Raw genomic sequence first — 25,150 nt, 5'->3', positions numbered from 1 at the left:
ATCTTGTAACCATGGGAAAATATTCTAAATTAATTAATTAAATAAAAGTTTCCAAATTAAAAAAAAGAAAAAAGTAAAAAAAAAAAAAAAGAATCTCTGACCTAAATAATGTTCCGTTGGGTCACATTACAAAGAGGGATATGATAAAAATTAAAATGATTCTAAAGCATCATCTGGTTTGTCTCCACACGTATAGGTGAGGAAATGAAGACCCTCAGCTATATTGCAGTATAGCTCTTGAAGGCTAGGAAGAGAAGGTGAATGACCACCAATATCCTTACAATTGGGAATGGATTCTACTGTCTCAAAGGAAAAAGATGTCCTTAAGAGGAGAAAAAAATCAAAGACTCTCTTGGTCAGGAATTCATTTCAGAGTTCTTCCCGGAACACTTTCTTCAGATTTGGAAAAGCTTAAATCAAAGATTGCCTCATTTTAGAATGCCACTTGGAGATCTTACATTTCCTATTGCTGTTGAGAAATCAATCTTTTGTCTTCTGCCGTATCTTTAATTCACCAGCAAAAATTGAATTGATCATAGTGCACAAGTATTTATTGAATACCTGTTATGTGTGAGGCTGAGAGACGTACTTCAACAACTCAGTGGATCCTTCTGTGGTGTGTGTTCTCCCTCTAATGGTGCAGATTGCAACCCATCCATCATCATGCATTTATTATATACTAGGAACTGTGTGGGGCAAATTTTGATATGAAAGAGGACATGGAGATAACGCATGCCAGCAGATTTTCCTAGAAGGTTAGATATGAAAAAGAGAGATATAATAATAACAGCTAACATTTATATGATACCTATTATGTGCCTATGCTAAGTAATTTACAAATATTATCTAATTTCATCATGATAATAATCCTGAGAGGTAGGGAGTATCATTATCCCCATTTTATAGCTGAGGAAATTGAAGCAAACAGTTAAGTGACTTGACCAGGGTAACATAGCTAGTAAGTATCTGAGGTCAGAATTGAACACAGAATTGACTCAAGGCTCATCACTCTATCCACTGCAGCACCTAGCTGTCTCATATATAAGACAGATTATAACTGGAGTGATGCTGAACTCTATTAAGGATTCTTTTCCATTTGGGGGAGACAAGCATATTTGTAGTCATCAAGGAAGGAACCACTAGATACAAAGAACATTAAGGTACTCTTTCCCTTTAAAGGCAGCTCTGAGTGATTACTTGGACTCATTGGAAACACAGGGAAGAATTAGGGAAGGGGTTCAGATGACCAAGGGATGTCCTCTGGAGGGTACTGTGTATGATCCCAGAATTTAGAGCTGGAGCACTTGGAAAGCTCTAAGTCACACCCTTCATTTGACAGATCATTATCATTGTGGATTTGAGTGTCAGAGGATGCCAAGGGGAAAAGAGAGAGAGGCATTAATTGGGTTTTGTTGATGAAATTGAGCTGTTCTTTTTCCAGATTAGCAAGCACCCAAACCTGATAACCACTGCCAAGTATGTGTTGTGTAATGCCTTTTGATGCTCCCCACTTTTTAAACCTCAGCTTAGTGAAAGTGCAAATTAATCGGATCTACTCTATGAAGAGAAGCAATGACTTCTGCATTGCAGGCTTCTGGGAGTGTTTAGAGAAGGAGAGAGATTGCCACCTACTGTCAGGCATATCACCTACCTGCTCATCTATTTACATAAAAGCTGAGGCTAGTGTAAACAGATTGTTGTTTTTTCTCTAGCTAAGATTGAACTAAATGATCTCTAAAATTCAAGGACACTATGATTTTTTAATTCTACATCCTCTTACCTTCCTATCTTTGATCTCAGCAAATCCTCTCATCCTCTTGCCTAATAATCTGACTACTTTAAATATGAATGCCATGTGTTTATGCCTTTGTAGATATCATTCTTATAATCAATACTGTGTATTGGCTCCAAGGCAGAAGAGTGGTAAAGACTGGGCAATGGGGGTGAAGTGACTTGCCCAGGGTCACACAGCTGGGAAGTGTCTGAGAGTAGATCTGTTTGAGTACTCTTAATCTGGGGTCTGTGAACTTGTTTTCATATAGTGTGTGTATATCTTATATATATGTAAGATATATATATGCATGCATATGCACAAATACATTCCAATACAATTGGTTTCTTTTATAATCCTATGTATTTTGTTTTATGCATCTAAAATCATTATTCTGAAAAAGGGTCTGTGTGCTTCACCAGAGCTTCACCAAAGGGGTCCAGGAACAAAAAAAATTAAGGGTCTTTGGCGGGGAAGAGGGTAGCAAGAAATCCTACCCTCTTGGTCTTGGCATACCATTTAGATTCATCCAAAGAAGCAATCTATGTTCAGAGTGCTTAGGTCTAGGAGCACACACCTATAGATGCTTGGAAGGATAAGATCTCACTGGGGCTAGAGCTCCCTCAAGGTCATCCTGTCCAGATTCACAGCCCCAATATAATCTAGAGCTACGCCTTTGTTTAAAAACCTGGAAGCCTCAGTTCTCCAAAGCTGGCCAAGGTTCTAGAGGCCTCCAAGAGTCATCTTGGGGGATATTGAAGATCATCATAACTGATGTTTCTACAGTGCTGCAGAGGGATTACAAAACTTACAAACATCTCTTTTGATTCTCACAATAGTCCTGTTAAGCAAGTGCTATAGATAAGGATATATAGTCATCTGTAAGTCTATACAGAGAGCAGGTAGGTGGTGTAGTAGATAGAGTGTTGGGCCTGGAAAACTCATCTTCCTGAGTTCAAATCTGCCCACAGATGCTTACTAGCTGGGTGACCCTGGACAAGTCACTTCCCCCCCCCCTTTGGGTTTCATGTCTCCTCATGTATAAAATAAAAAGATTGGTGAGACAGCATAGTATAACTGTAAAGAGCAATAGATTTGAAATCAGAAGACTTGGCTCCTCTACCTATTTATGTATGTATGTATATATATATATATATATATATATATAATATTTATATATCGGTGAAATGAGGGATTAAATGACCTTCTAAGGTGCCTTCCAACTCTAATATCAGATCCTTAGCCTAGATGATAATAGCTCCCATTTATATAGGTTTTGAGCTTTATAAAGCTCTTTTTACATTTACATTATTTCCCTTGCTCCCCCCAACACTCCTCTGAGCCAAGTGCTATTATGTATCCCCATTTTAAAGATGAGGAAACAAAGACTCAAGGACCCTGAGAGTCCGAATCGGAACCTGAGTTCTAAAATCCATGACTAACTGTGATTCCACGGCGCCTTTCAAAAGTCTGCCGTCTGAACCCCCATGATTCTGTGAGGTCATACTTGCTGTCTCACCGATGGCTGGGATTGTTGTGAGACCAGACATATACAGAACATTCTGTAACTGGAGCGTGCTTTAAAATGTTAACAGTGATGTTCTCTACACATTTGTGGCTATACGTATGTTGCAAATGTCGACAAACCGCTTAACAGCGTACAGATGTGCTTAGGTTTTTGGGATGTAATGTCCGACCTTGGTATTTGATGAGCTTTTGTGTGCGTGCGTGCGTGTGTGTGTGCGCGTGCGTGTGTGTGTGTGTGTGTGCGTGTGTGTGTGTGTGTGTGTGTGTGTGTGTGTGTGTGTGTGTGTGCGCAGACATTTTCTGTTCATTGATTTTTACTTCAGGCTGTGAAATCGTTTCCCTCAGTTCTGCTTAAGCCTTATGGTCTTGGTTCTGTTCCCAGGGGAGAGAGACCCTGCTGGGAATGCTGCTAATTCTTATTTTTTCCCCCGTTTCTCTTCTCCACCCACCCCGTGCTTGGGAAGCAAAAGAGACCAGCCTTCCCTTCCCTCTACCTCCCCTTTAACCTTATTGGCTCCTTTCCTTTAGCGAGAGAAAAAAAATGGGGGAGGGGGGAATTGGCAGACATTGGTTCAGCGAAAAAAATCAATGAACCAATCAAATGCAAGCTTGGAGGTTGTTGCTAGACCAATGGTAATCTTGGGTGTCAAGGACAAAGAAATAAGCTTTTCCAAGAACTTAATAGCACAGGATTCAGAAAATGGCCAGCAGATGGCAGCAGATTAAGCTGCATGGATGGCAGCCTGGCTGGTTTCAAATGCCCGCATTGGGTGGGGACCTGGGCAGGGAGAAGGTTAGTTCTCCCTTGATATTAAGTAATTAAATCTTCAATCTCGCTGTTGCAGACTTTGAGAGGGGGAAATAAAGTAACAAATTTTGTGCTGAATTTGAACTCGTGCAGGTTTGAATCTGCTGCCCCGCCTAAGCCCACAGCCAATGCTATTAACCACTCTCCATTCATCCCCCCCCCCCCCCATCCCACCGAAGGCTGCTACAGAGGCTGAAACAGTGCAGCCTTGCTGGCGGCAGCAGGGGTGGCAGACATCTCCTTAACTTTGCTAATCCTGCCTCCGGAAAAGAGGTGAGGGAGCAGCTTCCTGCTATAGAAAAAGAAGTGCCTCCCTCGGAATTAAGGTCTAGGTGTCATCCTCCTCGTCATCATCCTTGGTGTTTATAAGATGCTTTAAGGTTTGCAGAATTCTGTACAAATATTTTCTCATTTGATCTCACAACAGTCCTGGGAGGTAGGCATTGTTTTTGTTCATTCATTTTAGTGGTATCAACCTCTTCGTGGCCCCATTTGGGGTTTTCTTGGCAAAGATTTCCTTCTCCAGGTCATTTTACAGCTGAGGAAGCTGAGGCAAACGGGGTTAAGTGACTTGCCCAGGGCCATCCAACTAAGGAGTGATAAGAATTCAGGAAGATGTGTCTTTCTGACTCTGGATCCAGTGACCTATCCACTTTGTCACCTAGCTGCCCTTCTATGAGTAAGGGGTTAGAGAACGGTTCCATTTCTAATATGTTTTAGAGGTAGTACTTGAACACAGGTCTTTCTGATTTCCGTTCACCACTCTATGCTGCTTCGCATCTATCACATAGTAGGTGCTTAAATATTTATTGATTTGGATGTTCTGGACCACAGAATTTTTCTAAGTCTAGAACTTAGAATGATAGAATATTAGTTTTGAAAACAATTTGGAGGCCATTTAATCCAATTCCATCATTTCAAAGATGAAGAAATTGAACTTTCATATCAGAGGCTGAGCTTATCCCCAGACTGATCATTTCTGCTCTCCGTGGTTTTGGAGAGCATTTTGCATTCCAAGATACGAATTCAGCAGTCAGCGACTGCTGACCAGATGCTACCAAATTGGGTAATAACAGTAACCATAACTACACAGCGCCTGGTTCATGATAGGCACTGAATAAGCATCTGATGAATGGAATTTAATTTCTAAGCATAGAGTTTTAATTGAGTGCTCAGTGCAGTTTGGAACCGCCTTGAGGAACAGCCCTCTCCTGTTATCCCACTCCTACCCCCTTCTTTGTCCTGGGTTCAGTCAATCATCAATGCTAGGTCTTTCAAATTCTGGCTTTTCAGAAAAGAGTTTCTATTATTGGCCTATTGTCCCAAGGTAAAGCTTAGGTAGGGAGTGAGTGCTCCGCTTTCTAACTCCTGAAGGAAGCAGGAATACTGGATTTGGTTTTCAAATATTTGAGTTCAAATCTTGGCTCAGCCACTTATTACCCTGAAGAAGTTGTTTTTGCTGTCTTTTCCCTGCCTCACTTCCCTCAATCTTCTTCTTGGCAGAGTAAAGAACTTGGACTTGGTGCTTGTAAAGGGCCCTCCCAGGTTTAATCTTCTGAGATTTTCTCATTCGTGAAAGCTGATGGGAGGATGATCTCTGATGATTAAGAATGTTACCATTGGGAGCTGTTACTTGGCTCAGTGGATAGAGATGGGAGGGCCTGGGTTCAAATGTGGCCTCAGATACTTGCTAGCTGTGTGACCCTGGGTAAGTCACTTAACCCCCATTAGCCTATCCCTTACCCTCTTCTGCTTTGGAACCAATACTGGAACAATCTTGAATCAATAGCTGAACCTAGTTCAAAGAAACCTGAAACAGCTTAATGGAATGTTGAGATATGGATCTTTCTTTCTCAGTTACCTAGCTTCTTTTCTTTTTTTCTCTTTCTGTTTCAGGAAGAAACAAAGAGCAAATCCAAAATCTGTGCCAACGTGTTTTGTGGTGCAGGCCGGGAGTGTGCTGTCACCGAGAAGGGAGAGCCAACCTGTCTTTGTATTGAGGTAAGTTATTCAGGAGAAAGGGTAACTTCAGAAATTGCATGTGGCTCTTTGCCAAGGGTTGGCTTTCACTAGGATAATGCAGAATACATATTTTAATCCTTCCCAGGATCATAGGCTTAAAAACCAAAGGAACTTTAGAATTTTTCCAGCCCAGTGCCTTCATTTTTACAAATGGGACTAGGGAGGGAAGGGGATAAGCATTTACAGAGCACCTACTATGTGCCAGGTCCTATGCTAAGCACTTTACCATCATTATCTCTTTTGATCCTCACAACAACCTCTGAGATAAGTGCTATTGTTGTGCCCATTTTACAGTTGAGGAAACTGGGGCAGAGGTAAAATAACTTGCCCAAGGTCTGAGGCTAGATATGAACTAAGGTCTTTGACCATTGCTCTACCCATTGCTCTACCTAGCTGCCTCTATTTGAAGTCATTGAGACCCAGGGAGCTTCAGTGACTTCTTTAAGGTCACAGAGGTAGTCAGTAGAAGAGTTAAGTTTCAAACTTAGTTGCTTTAGAGACCAAATCCAGGATCTTTCTCTTTTGCCACAAAGGGTTCCCTCATCCAGCCATATCATTGCTTCTCAGCTTTTTTGGCATTGAGGAGGAAAAATCCTAAGTTATGCCTATTATAGTTACAAATGCAGTTTTGGAAGATTTATACTTTGGGAACTGGAAAAAACTAGAGAAATATCTTATTTGCTTCCCTGTAAGAGACTTGCTGATAAATCCCTGCTTCTTAGGTAAATAAACACAGGAAAGCTGCCTCCTGAGCTTTTGCCCAGAACGATTGAATTAAGGGTATGGCATCAGTGCTCAAACCCATTGGGACATTTGGTATGGGTGCTTGATCTGGAATGAGAAAACCTGGATTTGGCTCCCAGCTCTGCCACTTGTTACCACCAGAAGGGCAAGTCATTTAAACCCTTTGGCCTCAGTTTCTCATCTGTAAAGTGAGAAATTTGGGATAGATGGCCTTTATGGTCTATGCCTGCTCTATCGTCCTGTGCCTTTGCTTCGGGTTAAACGTTTTCCTGATCAGTCCCAATTTAAATCACCATGGAATTTTAAACAGAAATCTCTGTGTGTGTAATACAGATTTTATAGATATGTACACTTATATGTGGGCGTAATATATATGCATATTTTATAGATGCTCAGTACCCAAAGCCCACTCACTAATTGGTCAGTTTACACATTACAAAAGGGGTGATGGGCTTCACCTAGAGCAGAGACTGGCAAAGGCAGCAAAGCAGAGTTTGTAAAAGAAAGGTAGCAAGGGTCTGTGTCTCATAGAACTCAGCAAATTTGACAACACTCAAATAAAACAGCTCCAAGGCGCCATTGGACACCTACGAAACCAGCAAAAGCAGACTGGAATTATAGAGACCCATTCGGAAAGGACCATGTGGGGAAAACAGCCCACTTAAGCTTTGCTGGTGGCAATAGACATCCATCCCATCCATGCAGTCCTCCTAGATAGCGAGCTGTCAGGATACAGAGAGTATGCCAAGCTGTTCATACCCTTTAACCAGGTAGCTGCCATTTTGATGCTTAAAGGCTCCATAACTGCATCTGTGTGGGTACTCCCTCTGCCCCTGTGGTTGGCAGTCCTTCTGTGACTTAGTAATAGGAACCATAACTAGCATCTATGTAACACTTTCAGTTTTGCAGAGTGCTTCACAAATCTTATCTCGTTTGAGCAATCAAACATTTATTAAGTGTCTACCATGTGCCAAGCACTGTGTTACAGAGGGAAAGAACTAGAATTAAGAGGGTTGGGAAAAACTTCCAGTAAAAGTTGGGATTTTAGTTGGGACTTAAAGGAAGCCAGAGAGGTTAATAGTGTGTGTAATCTACACAAAATCCTAAGAGATGAGGGCTGTTATTATCCCCATTTTATAGATGAGAAAACTGAGTCCCTGAGAGAGAGGGGAAGTGACTTACTCAAAGCCATACAATTCATAAATGTCAGAGGCAGGTCCTCTTTCCAGAGCTAGTTCTCTTTCCACTGTACCATTCATTGCCAGTCTGTCTTTGAAGCTTTTCTTTATATTAAAGCTGGATGTGTTTGTTAGTCATTTCAGTGTTGTCCCCCTTTTCATGTCCCCTTTTGGGATTTTTCCTGGCAAAGATACCATTTCCTTCTCTAACTCATTTTACAGATGAGGAAATGAAAGCAAACAAGATTAAGTGACTTGCTCAGGGTCACATAGCTATTGTCTGAGGCTAGATTTGAACTCAGGAAAATGAGTCAATTATGGTTTGTTTGGTTTTTTTTTTTTTTAGTTTGTTTATTTAATTAATTTAGAATACTTTTCCGTGGTTCTACAATTCATGTTCTTTCCCTCCCCTCCTCCCACCCACCTCCTGTAGCCAATGAGCAATTCCACTGGGTTTTACATGTGTCAGTCAATTCTGTTTTGACAAGGATTCTTGTCCAGGAATGGGTTAGACTATTTGGGCTCTGAAGTCTCTTAAAACTCTGAAATACCATAGGTACTATAGATGTTATTATCCCCATATTACAGAGAGGGAAATTGAGGCTCCAGAAAGTTAAGTGATTTGCCCAGGAGCACATACCTAGTACGTGACAGAGGCACATCAATCCCGGGTCTTCCTAGCTTTCTTAAATACAGCACCCAGTTTACCATACCACACTAGTGCAAGGAGAAGCCTTATCCATGCAAGGGGAAAACTCGCTGATGAGCTGGTTGAGGTCCCTGTCAACTGCTAGAGCAACATTCCATCCTTGGTCTGTTCCAGCAATGCAAACCTCACAAGAGGCCTGTGTGTGGCAGTAACGGGAAGACTTACCTCAACCACTGTGAGCTGCACCGCGATGCCTGCCTCACCGGATCTAAAATTCAGGTGGACCACGATGGGCACTGCAAAGGTAAAGTGTATTCAAGTTACAGCGGCTCGGTGACCTTGGGCTGGAGTAGGGGTGGTGTAGACCATGTGAACAGACTGTGAATGTGAAAAAGAATGGCCCCACTGTTTCTTTCCAGTTCTCCCCCACTTCCTCCCAAATCCTACTAAATAATTGACTCTTCCTAGAGATGATGCTGACATCCAACCCTCTGACCATTGCTTCCAGCCAGTCAAGTTCTTCTGACCTCATTTCAGCTAGGCAATAGAATGGACTCATAGAACCATATATTTAGAGTTTGGAGGGACCTCCCAGGTCAGCAAGTCCATCCCTCTCATTGTACAGGTGAAAAGACGAAGGCACAAAGATGTTAAATGACTTGTCTGATAAGCGGCTGAGGCAGGCATGGAAGCCCGTCTTCCTGTATCAAGGAGTACTGTAGAGTCCTTCCTACAACAAGGAAACTCACTCCTGTGTACCCCATTTGGGGAGCCCTAACTGAATTCTGTGTCTTACCAAATGATCTCTGTCCATGCTTCTCCAGTGAAAAATGAAGTCATTTGGGAGCACTGTCGTCTTACTGCCAGATGGTAATATGTGCCTTGGTTTTATATCTTAACCACCTCTCATTTCGGTGAAAAGATCTTTGAACCCCATCCTGTCCTCCCAGCATGCTACTAGCATAGAAGAGATGTCCTGGACCTGGGATGCTCGGTCCAGCCCTAGTCAGGAACTAGGCACTCAGGTAAAATTCTGTGCATCGAGTTAGCTTCTTTCCTGCTAAAAGTCAAGGAGAGGAGGGCTGACTTGTGGTGCAAATTAACGATAATGCTGTCTCCATCTCTGCTGCCTCCTAGCAAGGGCCTCACCATGGTAATGAAATGATTTGATTTCCCACTTTGACAAGTCACACCATTTCCCATTTCCTTTGGCAGAGAAGAAGCCAGCAAGTCCATCTGCAAGCCCAGGTGAGTGCTTTTTCTGCCTGTCCGCATCCTTCACCTCAGACGCGAGTCATTATCCACAGAGTCCTTGGTGTGTGTGCCACAGAATTGGTGTTGGTCCCAAGAGCTCCAAGCCTGCATTTTACACGGGAGACTAAACAAGCAGGTTATAGCGATTTGGGCAGGACTTAAATTTTAGCGGAGTTGTGATATGTTTCTCATGTCTTTTTAGAGGAGATATTATGAGTTTCCCATATCTCCTTCACTTGCCCATCGAGTCTTGCTGTGGCCAAGGCCCCAAAGAATCCTATTTCCAACACATTTCAATCATACACTTACCGTATGAAAGAGAATTACTCACGTGGATGTCTTTGGGGGCAGTTGGGGGCACAGGGCCAGGAGGAGGAAGATTCATCTTCATGAGTTCAAATTTGGCCTCAAACACTTAAAAGCCGTGTGACCCTAAGCAAGCCACTTAACTCAGTTTGCCTCTGGTTCTCCTCTCTAAAATGAACCGAAGAAGAAAATGATAAGCCCCCTGGTATCTTTGCCAAGAATATTCCAAAATGGGTCCCAAAGAGTTTGAAATGACTCACAAACAACATGTTATTGCTGTTGTTCAGGCATGTCTGACTCTCCATGGCCCCATGGACTTTGTCCATGAAGTTTTCTTGGATCCTGGAGTGGTTTACCATTTCCTTTTCCAGTGTGTTTCCATTTAACAAATGAAGCACTGAGGCAAATTAAGTGACTTGCCCAGAGTCCCTGGGTAAGCTGGGTTTGAACTCCAATCTTCCTGACTCCAGACCTGGTGCTCTACCCCCTGCACCAATAGCTGCCAACTTACGTGTATAGAGGTGCTCTAAAATGCTTTCCTTTCAATAAACCTGGGAGGCGATTAGAACAAATAATGCTTGTCTCTCTTTTACAGATGAGAAAATTGAGGCTGAGCAAGGTTTAATTAGTTAATTCTGAGGTCACACAGTTAGTATGTAATGCCTGGAAATTCCATTAAATTCACTTTTTTTTTCCTGACTTGCCACATTTTGGGATGTTTCAGGCCTTTCCTTATCCTGTGTCTTTCCTACTCTCTGTTTCCCCATCCACTACTTCCTCAACCTGAATGTCATGTCTGTAATCGCTGTCTAATTCAATGATTAAAAACATTGATGCATTCAGGGCTCGAATGAAATCATAGATGTAAAACACTTTGCAAATGTTAAAAGTGCTATAAAACGCCAGTTATTATTACAATTGTTATTATATTATTTTTGTTGTTATTAACCTAGTACCCCTGGGTGATGACTTCATTCCCTAATTTTTCTACTGTACTCCTGCTGAGTTTAAACAATGTTTATAAAGCAACACAGGAGAGAACTATTGAGTGTTTAACAACTGGGCTCTCTATTTAATATATATATGCAGAGGGCAGCTGGGTGGCTCAGTGGATTGAGAGCCAGGCCTAGAGATGAAAGGTCATGGATTCAAATCTGACCCTCAGACACTTCCTAGCAGTGTGACCCTAGACAAGTCACTTAACCCCCATTGCCTAGCCCTTACCTCTCTTTTGCCTTGGAACTAATACACAGTATTGATTCTAAGGTGCAAGGTAAGGGTTTAAACAAAATTTAAATAAAAAAATGTAAATATGCACATACATTTAAAAATGTAATCTGCATTTTTCTTACCTCCTTAAATCTAAGCAATCAACAAAACAATAAATCAAGCCTTGATCTGTGGCAGGTGCCAATTTCTGTGGTGTAAATGCTCACACTGAAAATTTAACAATCAGCTTAAGCCAGTTAGAGCTAAATTCATTCCTTTCTTGGAAATATTAATACTATCCCAAATGGCATATAAGTTGATAGGGATGAGAAACTTGTATAATATGATTACTCTATATGATGAGATAGAATAGCCACATTAAATACTGAAGTGGTTTGCCATTTCCTTTTCCTGCTCATTTTGCAGATGAGGAAACTAAGGCAAACAACTGACTTATCCAGGGTCACAGAGCTGGGAAATGTCTCAGGCCAGATTTGAACTTAGCAAGATAATTCTTCTTGACCCCAGGCCTGGTGCTCTATCCACTGCACCCCCTAGCTGCCCTTCACCCTGCACATCTCTACCTATAACACAAGAAGTAAGCATGGGCCTCTCAAGCAGGTTTTTTCCCCTTTATCTTACAATCAGGACATTAAGATTAATTTAAAGTCCTTTTAAATATTTTTTCTCTCCTGTATTTCTCTTCCCTATATTCCCTGCTATCCATGTCTTTCTTTCTTTCTTTGATTTTTCTCATCTCTCTCCCACAGTGGTCTGCTACCAGTCAGACCGCGATGAGCTCCGGAGGCGCATTATCCAGTGGCTGGAGGCCGAGATCATACCAGATGGCTGGTTCTCTAAGGGAAGCAACTACAGTGAAATCTTAGATAGATATTTTAAGGTAAGACATACATGGGTTCAAAGATGCCTTCCCCCCTTACGAATGAGAATCTAATAGCAGCAGCTAGGTCCAGCTCCAGTGTATCTCCCCAGATGTTGTTGTAGCTGACTCTTCGTGACTTCACAGACCATAGCTATCCATGGAATTTTCTTGGGATGGATACTGGATTGGTTTGCCATTTCCTTCTCCAATGAATCCAATGGGTCCTTTTAAGATCTTCCCAGAGCATAAGGGAAAAGAAGCAAGCCAATCAACTTTGATGGGAAGGAAAGAGAAAAGAATAGGCATTTTCTGGGTCCTGTTTGCCAGACACTTTCCCTAAGTACTTTATACATATTAAATGATGCATTGGATAGAGTGCCTGACCTGGAGTCAGCAAGACATAAATTTTGGGGGCAGCTGGGTGACTCAGTGGATTGAATGCCAGGTCCAGAGATAGGAGGTCCTGGGTTCAAATGTGGCTTCAGACACTTCCTACCTGTGTGACCCTAAGCAAGATACTCAACCCCCCTAAACTTTGCTCTTCTTTGCCTAGGAATTGATATTTAGTATTGATTTTAAGATAAAGATAAGATAGGTAAAGGTTTTTTTTAAGTAATTATGTGTCAGCACTAGAGATACAAAGAAAAACAAAATTAGTCTACATTCTAATTTAAGAGACAACATATAAAATAATTGTCCATAGTGGAGTAGCTAGGTGGCTCAGTGGATTGAGAGCCATACTCAGAGATGGGAGGTCCTAGGTTCAAATCTAGCCTCAGACACTTCCTCAGTGTGTGACCCTGAGCAAGTTACTTAATACCCATTGCCTAGCTCTTCCCTTTCTTCTGCTCTTCTCCCTTGGAACCAATACTTAGTTATCAATTCTAAGACAGAAGGAAAGGGTTTTTTTAAAATGGCCTGTAGGATGGGCATGATGGTACAGAGCCATAGAACCAGCTGCTGGGAAGGCTGAGGTTTGTAGATTGCTTGAGCTTGGGAGCTCTGAGTTACAATGAGCTATGCTAATTCCATGTCTGGCACCATATGGTAAGCTCCTGGCTGTGAGGGTTCTGGGGCTGCCTAAAAAGGGGAGAACCAGCCAACCTAGGTGAGAACTAGAGTTTAAAACTTCTCATGCTGGGAAAGACCTCCATGAATTGATGCAGAGTGAAATGAGCAGAACCAAGAGAACACTGTACACAGTAACAGCCATACTGTGGAATGATCAACCGTGATAGGCTGGGCTACTTTCAGCAACGCGGTGATCCAGGGGAATTCTGAGGGACTTATGACAAAGAATGGAATGCTGATCAGAGCATATGATTTTTCAGTTGCTTTTTGGGGTTTATGTTTGGGGGTTCTGGTTTTAGAAGATTACTCACTCACACAAATGAACAATGCAGAATGGAATATGTTTTGCATGATAATACATGTATAACTCACATTGAATTGCCTGTCAGCACTGGGTGGGAAAAGGGGAAAGAGGGAGGGAGATACGTTCAAGCATATCACTTAGGAAAATCTGTGTGGAAAATTGTTTATAACATGTAATTGGTAATAAAGAAACGAAAACTTGCAAGCTGTTCAGAGTGGGCCTGGGCTTGTGAGCAGCCTCTGACTTTCTAGCCTAGGTGAGACAGGGAGATCCTAACTTTAAAAAATGTACATAAAAGCTATCTCCAGTAGAAATGGCAAGTGATCTCAGAGGAAAGGTGCTACCAATGTGGAAGGGATGGGGCGAGAGATATACAGCCAATAAATTGAAACCCACCCAGATGCAGACAACCTAAAAGTACATCATCACAGAGACTGTTTCCTATAAATATGAAGAGATGCAAACACACATGGACTACTGCATGTTTGAATTGACATTACAGTACACTCCGAGGTCTGCCTCTACATAAATACACAGGCCCAGAGATAAACCATCCCTGATATACACAGCTGTGAATGACAATTAAGCCTCCCTTAGCTGCACACACCTACAGTGAATGACAATTAGGCATCCCTCAGAGATTGCCGCAAGGAGTGTTACTTAAGAGCTGGTGCTATAGCTGCAGCCTCCAAGGTGCTCCCTGGAAACATGCTAAATAGAAAGAGGAGAAAGAAAAGGTGTAGGAGCCTTAAATAATTCATTACCCACCTGCATCTGCTTATCTGATCTGCTTCTGGCCCTTTGCCCCAACCCCTGCATTCCCCACTCAGCCTCTACCTCAGGTTTTCCATTTTTACCCTGTGGACCAGAACCACCCAGGATGGGATTAGCTCCTGGTCCACTGGAACCATGAAGAGCAGGACTGCAAGATTGTTTCTGGGATTGAGCCATGTTTTTGACATCACTGAAAGCTCCTGTTTTCAGTTGCCTGGTCCTTTCTCAACTCCTGCAAAGTCCCTGACACCTGGCCATTTGGCTGACCGGGTGTCCTAAGCCAGGGAAACTGGGGCTAAAGTGACAATATTTGCTAAGTGCCTAATTAGCAAGAATAAAACTCTCAGGCTTGAGGTTCTTGACCCCTACTGAAGGAGAGCACCCTGTCTGACCCTTTTCCTCCTCCCTCCAAACTTAGGGTACCTCTGGGCCACTGTATCTGGCTGAACAAATTCCTACCCATAGCTTGGTTTGTGTCTACATGGCCTCTTGTCAAAGTATTTCTTTGCTTCCTAATTAAAGGGATAATTCTAGATCCAGACAGTGAAGCCTGAGTTCAAAATGTGGCCAGTCGGGCATTATACAGGTCAAGACAGAACAGGGGTCAAAGTCAGGCAGGTCCTCAGAGGGATGGAAACAAGCCATAATATGCCAGTGACAAAGATACCTTGGAGGTAAGACAAAGCCCACCTTGGATCAGAAGTCTTTCATAATCTTCCTTAATAAATGCTTGTTCCTGGAGCAGCTAGATAGCTCAATGGATTGAGAACACAGGAGGTCCTGGGTTCAAGTTGGGTCTCAGACACTTTCTAGTTGTGAGACCCTGGACAAGTCACTTAACCCCCATTGCCTAGCTTTTATCATTCTTCTGCCTTAGAACTGATACTCGGTATTGATTCTAAGATGGAAGGTAAGTTTGTTTTTTTTAATTTGTTAATTAAAATACATTTTTAAATGCTTGTTCCCTTCTCCAATCCCTCTCACTGGAGTATCCAAGTATTGATTTTCCTGCCCATAGAGCTAGGTAAAGGCTTTTATAGGACTATCAAACTCTTGTCATGAGTGGCATCTCTAGAAACCCTCTAGAAGGAACCAAATTGAAAAATGTTTTGAAACAAAGATTTCACGTCATTTTGGTCAAGGAATCAAGGATCAACTTTACTTTTAACCCTCTTTTAATTCATTTTAAAAAATTTATTTGTTGGTTGGTTACATTAAAATTCCCAGGTGTCTCCCTCCCTCCTATCCCCACACTAGAGAAGGCAATGTTTGACCAAAAAAAATGTTTTAACTGTCTTAAAGATTCAAATTTCTATCAACCACATTGAGCCATGAAGCTCAGGCCAGTCCTTTCACAACTCAGTCCCTGGAAAAACATGTCCACACTGACTCCATTTCTTGGTACATAGACAGTCCTTCAGGTTGAAGTATCCCAGAAGGGATGGGTGAAGCACATCGAAGAACCAGCCAGAAATAAAAGGTGGGAGGGGCAAGGGAATTGGGCAAGGCGCTCTTGATAACAAGATAGATTGCCCTTGGCATGAGTTTGTTAGGATCACAGGCATTGTCGTAGTAATTACAGCACCAGGGAGCTCCGAGACCCAGAGCTCTGCACAAGGAGGGGTTTGGGGCTTTGTAGTGTTAATAATGGGTCTGTGGTGCCATGGTGCCTCAGGTATATTAGACACCTGCAATTACATTCAATTATTGGGTACTTGTATCACACTTCCACATCCACACACCTCCATCTACCCTTCTTCTACAAATGCACACTGAAACAAGCTCTCATCTAAAAATGTGCACATTCCCTTGAGAAAAATCTTTGCTAGAAGGTCTTCACTTCCATCACAGAAGTTCTGTTCTTGACCCATGAGCCAACTGCTTTCACAACTTTCCCTAGATTTGGTTGAAGGACTTCCCTTTCTCAGCTGACCTAATTAAGAAATCATTAGCACCGAGAGCAATGTTGGCTCATGTTTGGGCACCTCTTATCCACTGCTCTCAAGCAGTCGTCCGTCGGTACCAAGTTCTGGGGGCGGCTCGATGTGACAAAATCTAAACCTGAAACAAGGATGTCTCATCTCCTAGCTTGCCTTTCAGTTCCTCCACTCACAAGGGGGTCATCAGTGAAATCACATCTCGCAGGCATGTTTACAGGAAGGACTTGACTGACAGTGACTGCATTTTTATCTTCAGTTACTGGGGGTTTAGCTTCCGTTGTTCAAGCTAACTCCGTATAGAACTAAGAAGCCAGTACACAAGGTCAAAGATCTTTAGATACTGTGGCTAGTTAGTTATGACAGCAGACAACCTGAATGGTATGTACCTGGACATTTTCTTATCTGTTTTCTAGTGTCACATTACCCTCTGGGTCCAGCTGGCGCCTTGGAGTGGTCCTTATCCTGTTGAACCCTGCCATTCCCTTCTGAACATTCTCAAGAGGTTCAACAAGAGTGTCCAAAATGGATCTCTTGACAAACATCTTTTCTCACTATAACTCTATGAGATTAGTTGGAAAATCTATTTTACAGTTGAGAAAATACAAGCATGCAGAGAAGTGTCCTTGTGCCTGGACTGAGATGTAAAGGAAGGCTCTGTGCATTAAGTGGTGCCAAGTATAAGTTGAGAGGTTCTGAAAGGAGAATCAGGCCCTCCAGACCTTCTAAGCTACTTTTCTATGCTCTGTATCAATACCTCTATACAACCTTCCTTATTGTTGTTCAATATTTCTTTTCATGTCTAACTCTTCATGAATCCATTTAGAATTTTTTTAAAAATGCTGCAGTGATTTGCCATTTTCTTCTCCAGCTCATTTTACAGATGAGGAAACTGAGGCAAATCGGGTCATGACTTACCCAGAGTCACATAGCTAGAAAGTGTTTGAGGCCAGATTTGAACTTAGGGAGATGAGTCTTCCTGACTTTAAGCCTGCCCTCTACCTTTCCCCAATTATATCGAGAAAGCAGATTAGAACTCAGGTAGGCCAAACTGGGCTCAGGGAATTTAGGAATTGGCCAAGGCTCCATCAATCACCAATCCTGTAAGAGCCTATTATGGGCCAGATATCATGCTAGGTGCTGGAGATACAAAGACAGAAAAAATGAAGCAGTTCTTTCCTTCAAAGACCTTATCTTCTATTGACCTTACACTTATTGGGACAAATGACCAATGTAGGGGATTTGTTGTTGTTCAGTCAAGTCTGACCCTGTGTGACCCCATTTGAGATCTTCTTGGCAAAGATACTGGAGTGGTTTGCTCTTTCCTCCTCCATTTCATTTTACAAATGAGGAAACTGAGGCAAAACAGAGTTAAATGACCTGCCCGGGGTCACACAGCTAGGAAGTAAATGAAACTAGACTTGAACTCATGAAGATGAGTCTTCCTGATTCCAAGCCCAGTGCTCTATCCACTGTGCACATAAGGACCAAAGGATTTGACCATAATGCAACTCTTCAGCTTACGCTTAACTAGAAATGAGTACCCTTAGTGATCCAATACTATATTATTAGGGATTATCTAGTGTTATAGTCCTCACCCTCACCCGTTTATAGCTCAAAAGAGGACTACACTATAACAATCATATCCATAAGATCAAAAATGATGATTTTGAATGTAGCTAAGAGATGATGGTCTGGTCCAATATTTTTATTTAAAAGTGAGGAAACTGAGGCTCTGAGAAATGAAATGACCTGCTCAAGATCACAGTGATAGTAACTAGCCATGCCAGGATTCAGATTCAAATTTTATGACTCCAAGTTCAAAACTCTTTCTATGCTATTTCTTATCCTTCCAGATCTTAGTCACTTAGCCCTGTGAGATAGGCAGTATCAGTGTTATTAGTAAATATAAGCTGTTCGGGGCCCAGAAAGCTTAAGTAGCTTTCCCACAAGCACATAGCTAATAAGTGGTAGAGCCAGAATTCCAAAACAGATATTTGGGTCCTAAGTCCAGTATTCATTCCACATTATGATGCCCTAAAAATAATAATCCTGTACATCAGGAAACACCTCCATTATAATTTACAAAGTACTTTCATCCATACAAGTAAGCTGTAATTATTACCCAGTTTAATTCTCGGAACATCCCTATGAGATGTTACCAGTATTATTATCTCCTTTGGAAAAATAAGAGAAATGAGGCTCAAGTTAAGTGACTCACCCCAGGAATTAATCATGCAAAGACAAGATTAATAAATCATTGCTATATGAGATAACCTAAAGGTTTTTCCAGTAAGATCAGGGATAAAGAAAAGATGAACATTTTTATAAAAGAGGATTAATGAAATCTCAGACATGGTTGATCTCTTGTTTTTGCTACACTTTTTTTTCTTCTTTCCTTTTTGTTATTACTTAGGTTAGCTGGGGAGGGGAAGGGAAGAGATGTATTTTAAAGTAAAGATGACATAAAAATAAAAATTATCAGGAAGAATTAAGGGGGAAAGAAAAGAGGGAGGGAAAAAGGCAGTCATCCATCTTAGGCATTCCAGTAAGAGTCCAGAGAATCAGCTGGCAATGTCTGGAGATGGAGGTCATAGCATCATAGATTCAGTGCTAGAAGGGAACTAAGCTAAGACTATCCAGCTCCTCATTTTACAAATGAATAAACTGAGGCTTGCATAAGGTCACAGAGCAAGTGTCCAAAGTAGAATTTACATTTAAATCTTCCTGAATTGAAACCCATCTCTCTTTCTACTGAATCAACCCTTTCTTGGATTTAAGGATGCTTCAGTGATCTATGAGCAGTCCATTCTAAATCCATTCTAGTAGTTTCTCCAATAGCTGCCCCAGGGCAACTGCTACCTTCTCCATTCCTGGTTTGGTCACTTATTATCCATGTGACTCTCTTCCCAGGGCATCAGTGCCTTCATCAGAACAGTAGGAGTGAAGGGGAATAGATGAGATGATCTCTGAGGCCCCTTTTAGCCCTTCCATGACTCTATAAAGCAACTCTGACCCATCTTGTATTCAAAGGTGTTTCAGCACTATCTGGGCAGGCATCCTCCTCAGGGGCATCCTATACCATCTTCTGTGAAGATATGGAGGAAGTCAGAGGAGTATCTGAATGCCTCCCAGATTTGTGATGTTATAGCTATCATCCTCTTAGTGTCTAGTAGGGGTGAAAAAATGAATATATTTAGGCCAAATTAAAAGAGCTAATCAAGGAGACTACATTATGCTAAAATATATCATAAACAATGAAGTAATTTCTATGATAAAGGATGCATTTCTTAACTATATGCTAAGTATAGAACTGAGTCAAATTTATAAAAAAAGAAGAAACATTCTCCATCTGATAAGTGGTCAAAGGATATCAACAGGCAGTTTTCAGAAGAAAAAAAATCAAGGCTATCTGTCTATAGTCATATAAAAATGTTCTAAATCACAATTGATTAGAGAAATGCAAATTAAAGCAACTCTGAGGTATGCCTCGTGCTATCAGAAATGACAAATGCTGGAGGGGATGAAGGAACATAGATACATTAATGAACTGCTGGTGGAATGGTGAACTGGTCCAACCATTCTGGAGAATAATTTGGAACTATGCCCAAAGGGCTATGAAACTGGACATACCCTTTGATCCAGCCATACCACTACTAGATCTCACATAGTCCAGATATCAAAGAAAAAGAAACAGGATTTAAATACATAAAAAGATGTATAGCAGCTTTTTTGTAGTTCAGAGAACTTTATTAATGCAATAAATTAGCATTGTATAATTTTTGTAAAAACTAGCAAATGACTCCAAAAAGTTGGCTTCATTAGAGCAAAGGATTGGAAATCAAGAGAGTGTTTATCAGTTGGGGAATGGCTGAATAAGTTGTGGCATAATGATTGTGATGGACTACTATTGTGCTATAAGAAATGACCGGTGGGGTGGTTTCAGAAAAGATATAGCAAGAACTATATGAACTGATGCAAAAGGAAGTGAGAACCAGGAGGTCATTGTGCACAGTAAACAGCAATATTGTAATGATAATGAACTGAAAAAGACTGAGCTACACTGATCAATACAACAATCCAAGAAAGTTTCAAAGATCTGCTAAAGAAAAACTGTTGTTCACCTCTAGAGAGAACTGATACACTCTGAGTGCAAATTGAAGTGTCATTCTCTAACTTTGCCTTTCTTGCCTTTTTTGAAATGTGTATGGAAATATGTTTTGCATGACTTCACACGTATAATTGTTGTACAAGAGTTGGAGGAGTTTGAAAGGAGGGAGAGAATTCAGAACTCAGAATTTACAAAAGAAAAGAATATTAGAAATAAATAACAAATTTAAAAAATTATTTTAAAAGATGACTGATTAGTCAGACAATAAAAGGAAAGATGAAACCATCATTGTCTAGCGTTTGCCCATGTTTGTCTTTTACCCCCTTTTTTAGAGTTATGATGATGGAGACTCCCGCTTGGACTCCAATGAGTTCCTGAAATTTGTGGAACAGAATGAAACAGCCATCAATATCACCACCTATGTCAACCAAGAGACCAACAAGCTGCTCAGGTGCCTAGGATTTGGGGTGGCTTATATTAGGAATGGTTGGGTGGGAGAAAGGGAAAAAGATTCCTTCCTATGTATAAAAGAACTACTTCTACTGGGATATAAAACTACAGTAGCAATTTCATTTGATGTTCTGTTGCTTCTTATTGTTGTAGGGTTTTTTTAAAGCACTTCACATTTGTAGTTCACAAAGCATTTTCCTTAAAACAACCCTGTAAGGTAGATGTCATAATTATTTTGACTTTGACTCATTATGACTTGCTATTGAGCATTCAACTTGACTTAAACAACTCAACAACAATGACAATTTTATAGATGAGGAAACTAAGGCATATAGGTTGGCCCAGAGTCACACAGCTAGTCTATTATTGGATTTTAATTCTGTTCTTCCAGACTAACATTCAGCACTCAGTCTCCTGGGCTACCTCATTGCCTCTAGAATTGGCTATAGAATCAAGAAGGCCTAAATTCAATTCTTGTCTTCTGATAATCATGAAATTGAGGTCCTAGGTAAGACAGTTAACCCCAAAGTATCTCCAGGTAGCTCTTTCACATTTTGAGTTACAGAACAGCTTCTAAACTGCATTAGTCAAAGGAGTTGTTGTTTTTTTCACAACTAATTCACTTGTTGTTGAGTTATTTCAGTCCTATCTGACTCTTCATGATCCCATTTGAAGTTTTGTTGGTAAAGATACTGCAGTGGTATGTCATTTCCTTCTCCAGCTCATTTTACAGGTAAGAAAGCTGAGGCAAAAAGAATTAAGAGACTTGCCTAATAAGTGTCTGAGATAAGATTTGAATTCATGAAGATGATTCTTCCTGATGCCAAGTCCAGTGTTGTATCCATTGGGTCCTCTAGCTGCTCTCAGCTGGTTCCCTCCACAACTGAAATCATAAGTTTAAGCCCCCCCCCCAAAAAAAACCCTCATTATTTTTTACTGGAGACCATTATAAGACCTAAACAGTGCAGGGGGCAGCTGGGTAGCTCAGTGGATTGAGAGCTAGCCCTAGAGACCGGAGGTCCTAGGTTCAAATCTGGCCTCAGACACTTCCCAGCTGTGTGACCCTGGGCAAGTCACTTGACTCCCATTGCCTAGCCCTTACCACTCTTCTGCCTTGGAGCCAATACACAGTATTGGCTCCAAGACAGAAGGTAAGGGTTTATTTAAAAAAAAAAAAAGACTTAAACAGTGCAGAATAGATGCAGCAAAGTGTTTGAAATAAATCCAAAAGATCCAAACCCCCAAAAAACATTTAGAATGGGTTTCTAAGTGAAAGAATAAATAACACTTTAGAGTAAATTTCCTAAGAAGGTGATTATTGCCTCCTGTCAGGCCTGGAGTCAGGAAGACTCATCTTCTTAAGTTCAACTCTGGCCTCAAACACTTACCACCAGTGTGATTCTGGGAAAGTCATTAAAACCTCTCTGCCTCAATTTCCTCATCTGTAAAGTGAGCTGGAGAAGGAAATATCAAACCATTCCAGGATCTTTGCCAAAAAACTACTAATTGGGTCAAAGAGAGTTGGACACGACAGAAACAACTAAACGACAACAGTTTTAAGTGTGTTGTAGTAGAAAAGAAAGACACTGCAAGAGTGAGGTTTACAAGGACAAGAGCATTTGCTGGTCAAAATGGAAAAATCAGGAAAACACCACTTAGTACTGCAAGAACATTTGGATAGGCCAAGGGGTCTGCCATCCAGGTAATCAATAGGCTAATTCATGGATTAATATTGATCTTGCCATGAGATTTAGGGCTGGAGGGGACCTTAAAGATCATGTAGTCCAACTCATTTTATAGATAAGGAAACAGATTTATGTAAATTATGTTAAATTCATATCCAACACTTGAAGAATTCTATTTTATGAAGTTTATTAATAATCACTTGAAGTAGGAGGAATAAAAGGAAATAGAAGTATAAAAATAACCCAATAACCTAACAAAATTAAGACCACATGACTAAGTTCTCCTTGGCTGTTTAAAGCACCCCACAGGAAGACAAGGGAGCAAGAGGCAGGGCTATACCAAATTTATATTCCCCCCTCTACATCAGCATGTAAGGTGAGGAGAGTGGGGTGCTGGGAATTGTAGTTTTTTAGGGCAACAGATTCTAATTACACATTTAGAGATGGCGATTGACTTGAAATGGTAAATGGTAAAGATGATTAGTACTTGCCAGCTACTGGCAGACACTGATTATACAGTGGAAATTCCTGTTGGCTCTTTTCTTGTGCTAGGGATGGTGGCTTTGGGGAGCAGAGCTAAGGTCTTCCTGCTGACCCTGTTCTCTCTTATGTCTTGTTTCAGGGGACTCTGCATCGATGCTCTCATTGAGCTCTCAGATGAGAATGCTGATTGGAAACTCAGTTTTCATGAATTCCTCAAGTGCCTCAACCCTTCTTTCAACCCTCCTGAGAAGAGTAAGCTTTCTCTGCCTTACCTAATAAGGGAAGTTTTCATGGTCATAGGACTGAGGGGTGTTGGGATCTCCCATTTCAATTCAATATTTCTACTTACTACTACTGGCCTGGGTGCTTGGGATACAAAATTGGGGACCATTCCCCAACTGATGAACATCCATCCCCTTAATTCCCAATTCTTTGCCACTACAAAAAGAGCTACTATAATATTTTTGTACAAGTAGGTCCCTTCCCCTTTTTTATTATCTCTTTGGGATACTGACCCAGAAGTGGCATTACCAGATCAAAGGGTATGCCCAGTTTTATAGCCTTTTGGGGCATAGTTCCAAATGACCCTCCAGAATGGTTGGATTAATTCACAGCTCCACCAACAATGCATTAGTGTTGAGGGAGATATAAAAAGTATGTCCTCTTGATTCACAAAAAGGGAAGGATAAAATGTCCTAATGAAAAGTCCAAGCTGTAAACTGTACTGAAACCACTGCCTCCATTTTTTTTTTGGCCTCAATAGAATGTGCCCTGGAAGATGAAACCTATGAGGATGGAGCTGAGACCCAGGTGGAATGTAACCGTTGTGTCTGTGCCTGTGGCAACTGGGTCTGCACCGCCATGACCTGTGAGGGTAGGTTGTGCTCCAGATTCAACAAAGAAAGAAAGTTCCTTTATATTTTCAGCAGCCAGCCCTCAGGCATTGGAGATAAGGATGAGGATATGGGTTGGAACTGGATCTCAATTCGGAAGGACATCCTTGTGCTGGTACTCTTGCTTTGGAAGAGCACTGATGCTCAGCACCCAGAAATACTGACTTCAGAAAACACATTGGGAAGAAGGCTCAAGGAGCTGACAGGACCTCTGAGAGTCAATCAAAGTGGGATAGTATACTAAGCTGATAGGATTAGGAGGTTGTGCTACAGGGAAAAATCACTCAAGTGTTTGGAAGCTAAAGGGAGAAAAGAGGGAGAACTGGGCCAAGTTCTTCAGGCACCAACAGACACTGACAGAGACAGAAATGTGTGACTGGCAGGATAGGCAGAAACACAGAAGGTTAGAACTTAAAGGGAATTATAGAGATCATCCAGTCAGAACTCCAGAACTAGTGATATAGGGCCATTAGTCAAGAATGTAGGATCGATGGCAACAAAAGTAAATAATCTGAGCTTGTACAATTTAGAGGCAGCATGATGCAGTTGGGAGCTTCTCATAGTATGGGCTGGGGGTCTCTGAAACTTTTTCAGGGGATCCTTGAAGTCAATGCTATTTTCATAATAATACTAAGAGATTTAATTTCTAATACAGTAAATAGCAATAGTTTAATCCACATAAACAAAAATTCTTGGGTGTGGGGAGGCGAGGGGAGTCATCAATAATGGAGTCCCAAGATGAGAAAAGTGGAGAACTGCTTATATAGTGAACAGGATACTTTTAATGAGGAGGACTGGGGGCAGTTGGGTAGCATAGTGGATTGAGAGCCAGTCTTAGAGACAGGAGGTCCTAGGTTCAAATCTGGCCTCAGACACTTCCCAGCTGTGTGACCCTGGGCAAGTCACTTAACCCCCATTGCCTAGCCCTTACCACTCTTCTGCCTTGGAGCCAATACACAGTACTGACGCCAAGATGGAAGGTAAGGATTTAAAAAAAAAAAATCAGGAGGACTTAAGCTCTAATTCTGCCTCAAACACTTATAGTTAGGTGATCCTGGACAAATCACTTAATATCTATGTGTCTCAATTCT

At 41.4% G+C, this 25,150-nt stretch overlaps 1 protein-coding gene across 1 annotated transcript in view; it reads left to right on the top strand.

Annotated features, from left to right (window-relative positions):
• Positions 1-25,150, top strand: part of FSTL1 (follistatin like 1) — a 118,439-nt gene that overhangs the window by 78,109 nt on the left and 15,180 nt on the right. The window contains exons 3-9 of the mRNA XM_007493752.3: positions 6,003-6,107; positions 8,874-9,003; positions 9,915-9,947; positions 12,239-12,369; positions 20,881-20,999; positions 23,306-23,418; positions 23,930-24,040. Of these exons, the coding sequence (XP_007493814.1) occupies positions 6,003-6,107; positions 8,874-9,003; positions 9,915-9,947; positions 12,239-12,369; positions 20,881-20,999; positions 23,306-23,418; positions 23,930-24,040 (742 nt within the window). The remainder of the gene's footprint in view (positions 1-6,002; positions 6,108-8,873; positions 9,004-9,914; positions 9,948-12,238; positions 12,370-20,880; positions 21,000-23,305; positions 23,419-23,929; positions 24,041-25,150) is intronic.

This window comes from Monodelphis domestica, chromosome 4 (genome assembly GCF_027887165.1).
Source record: "Monodelphis domestica isolate mMonDom1 chromosome 4, mMonDom1.pri, whole genome shotgun sequence".
Classification (NCBI taxonomy): Eukaryota; Metazoa; Chordata; class Mammalia; order Didelphimorphia; family Didelphidae; genus Monodelphis; species Monodelphis domestica.
Note: the sequence above shows the minus strand (reverse complement) of the source record. Positions and strands in the feature narration are given on the sequence as shown.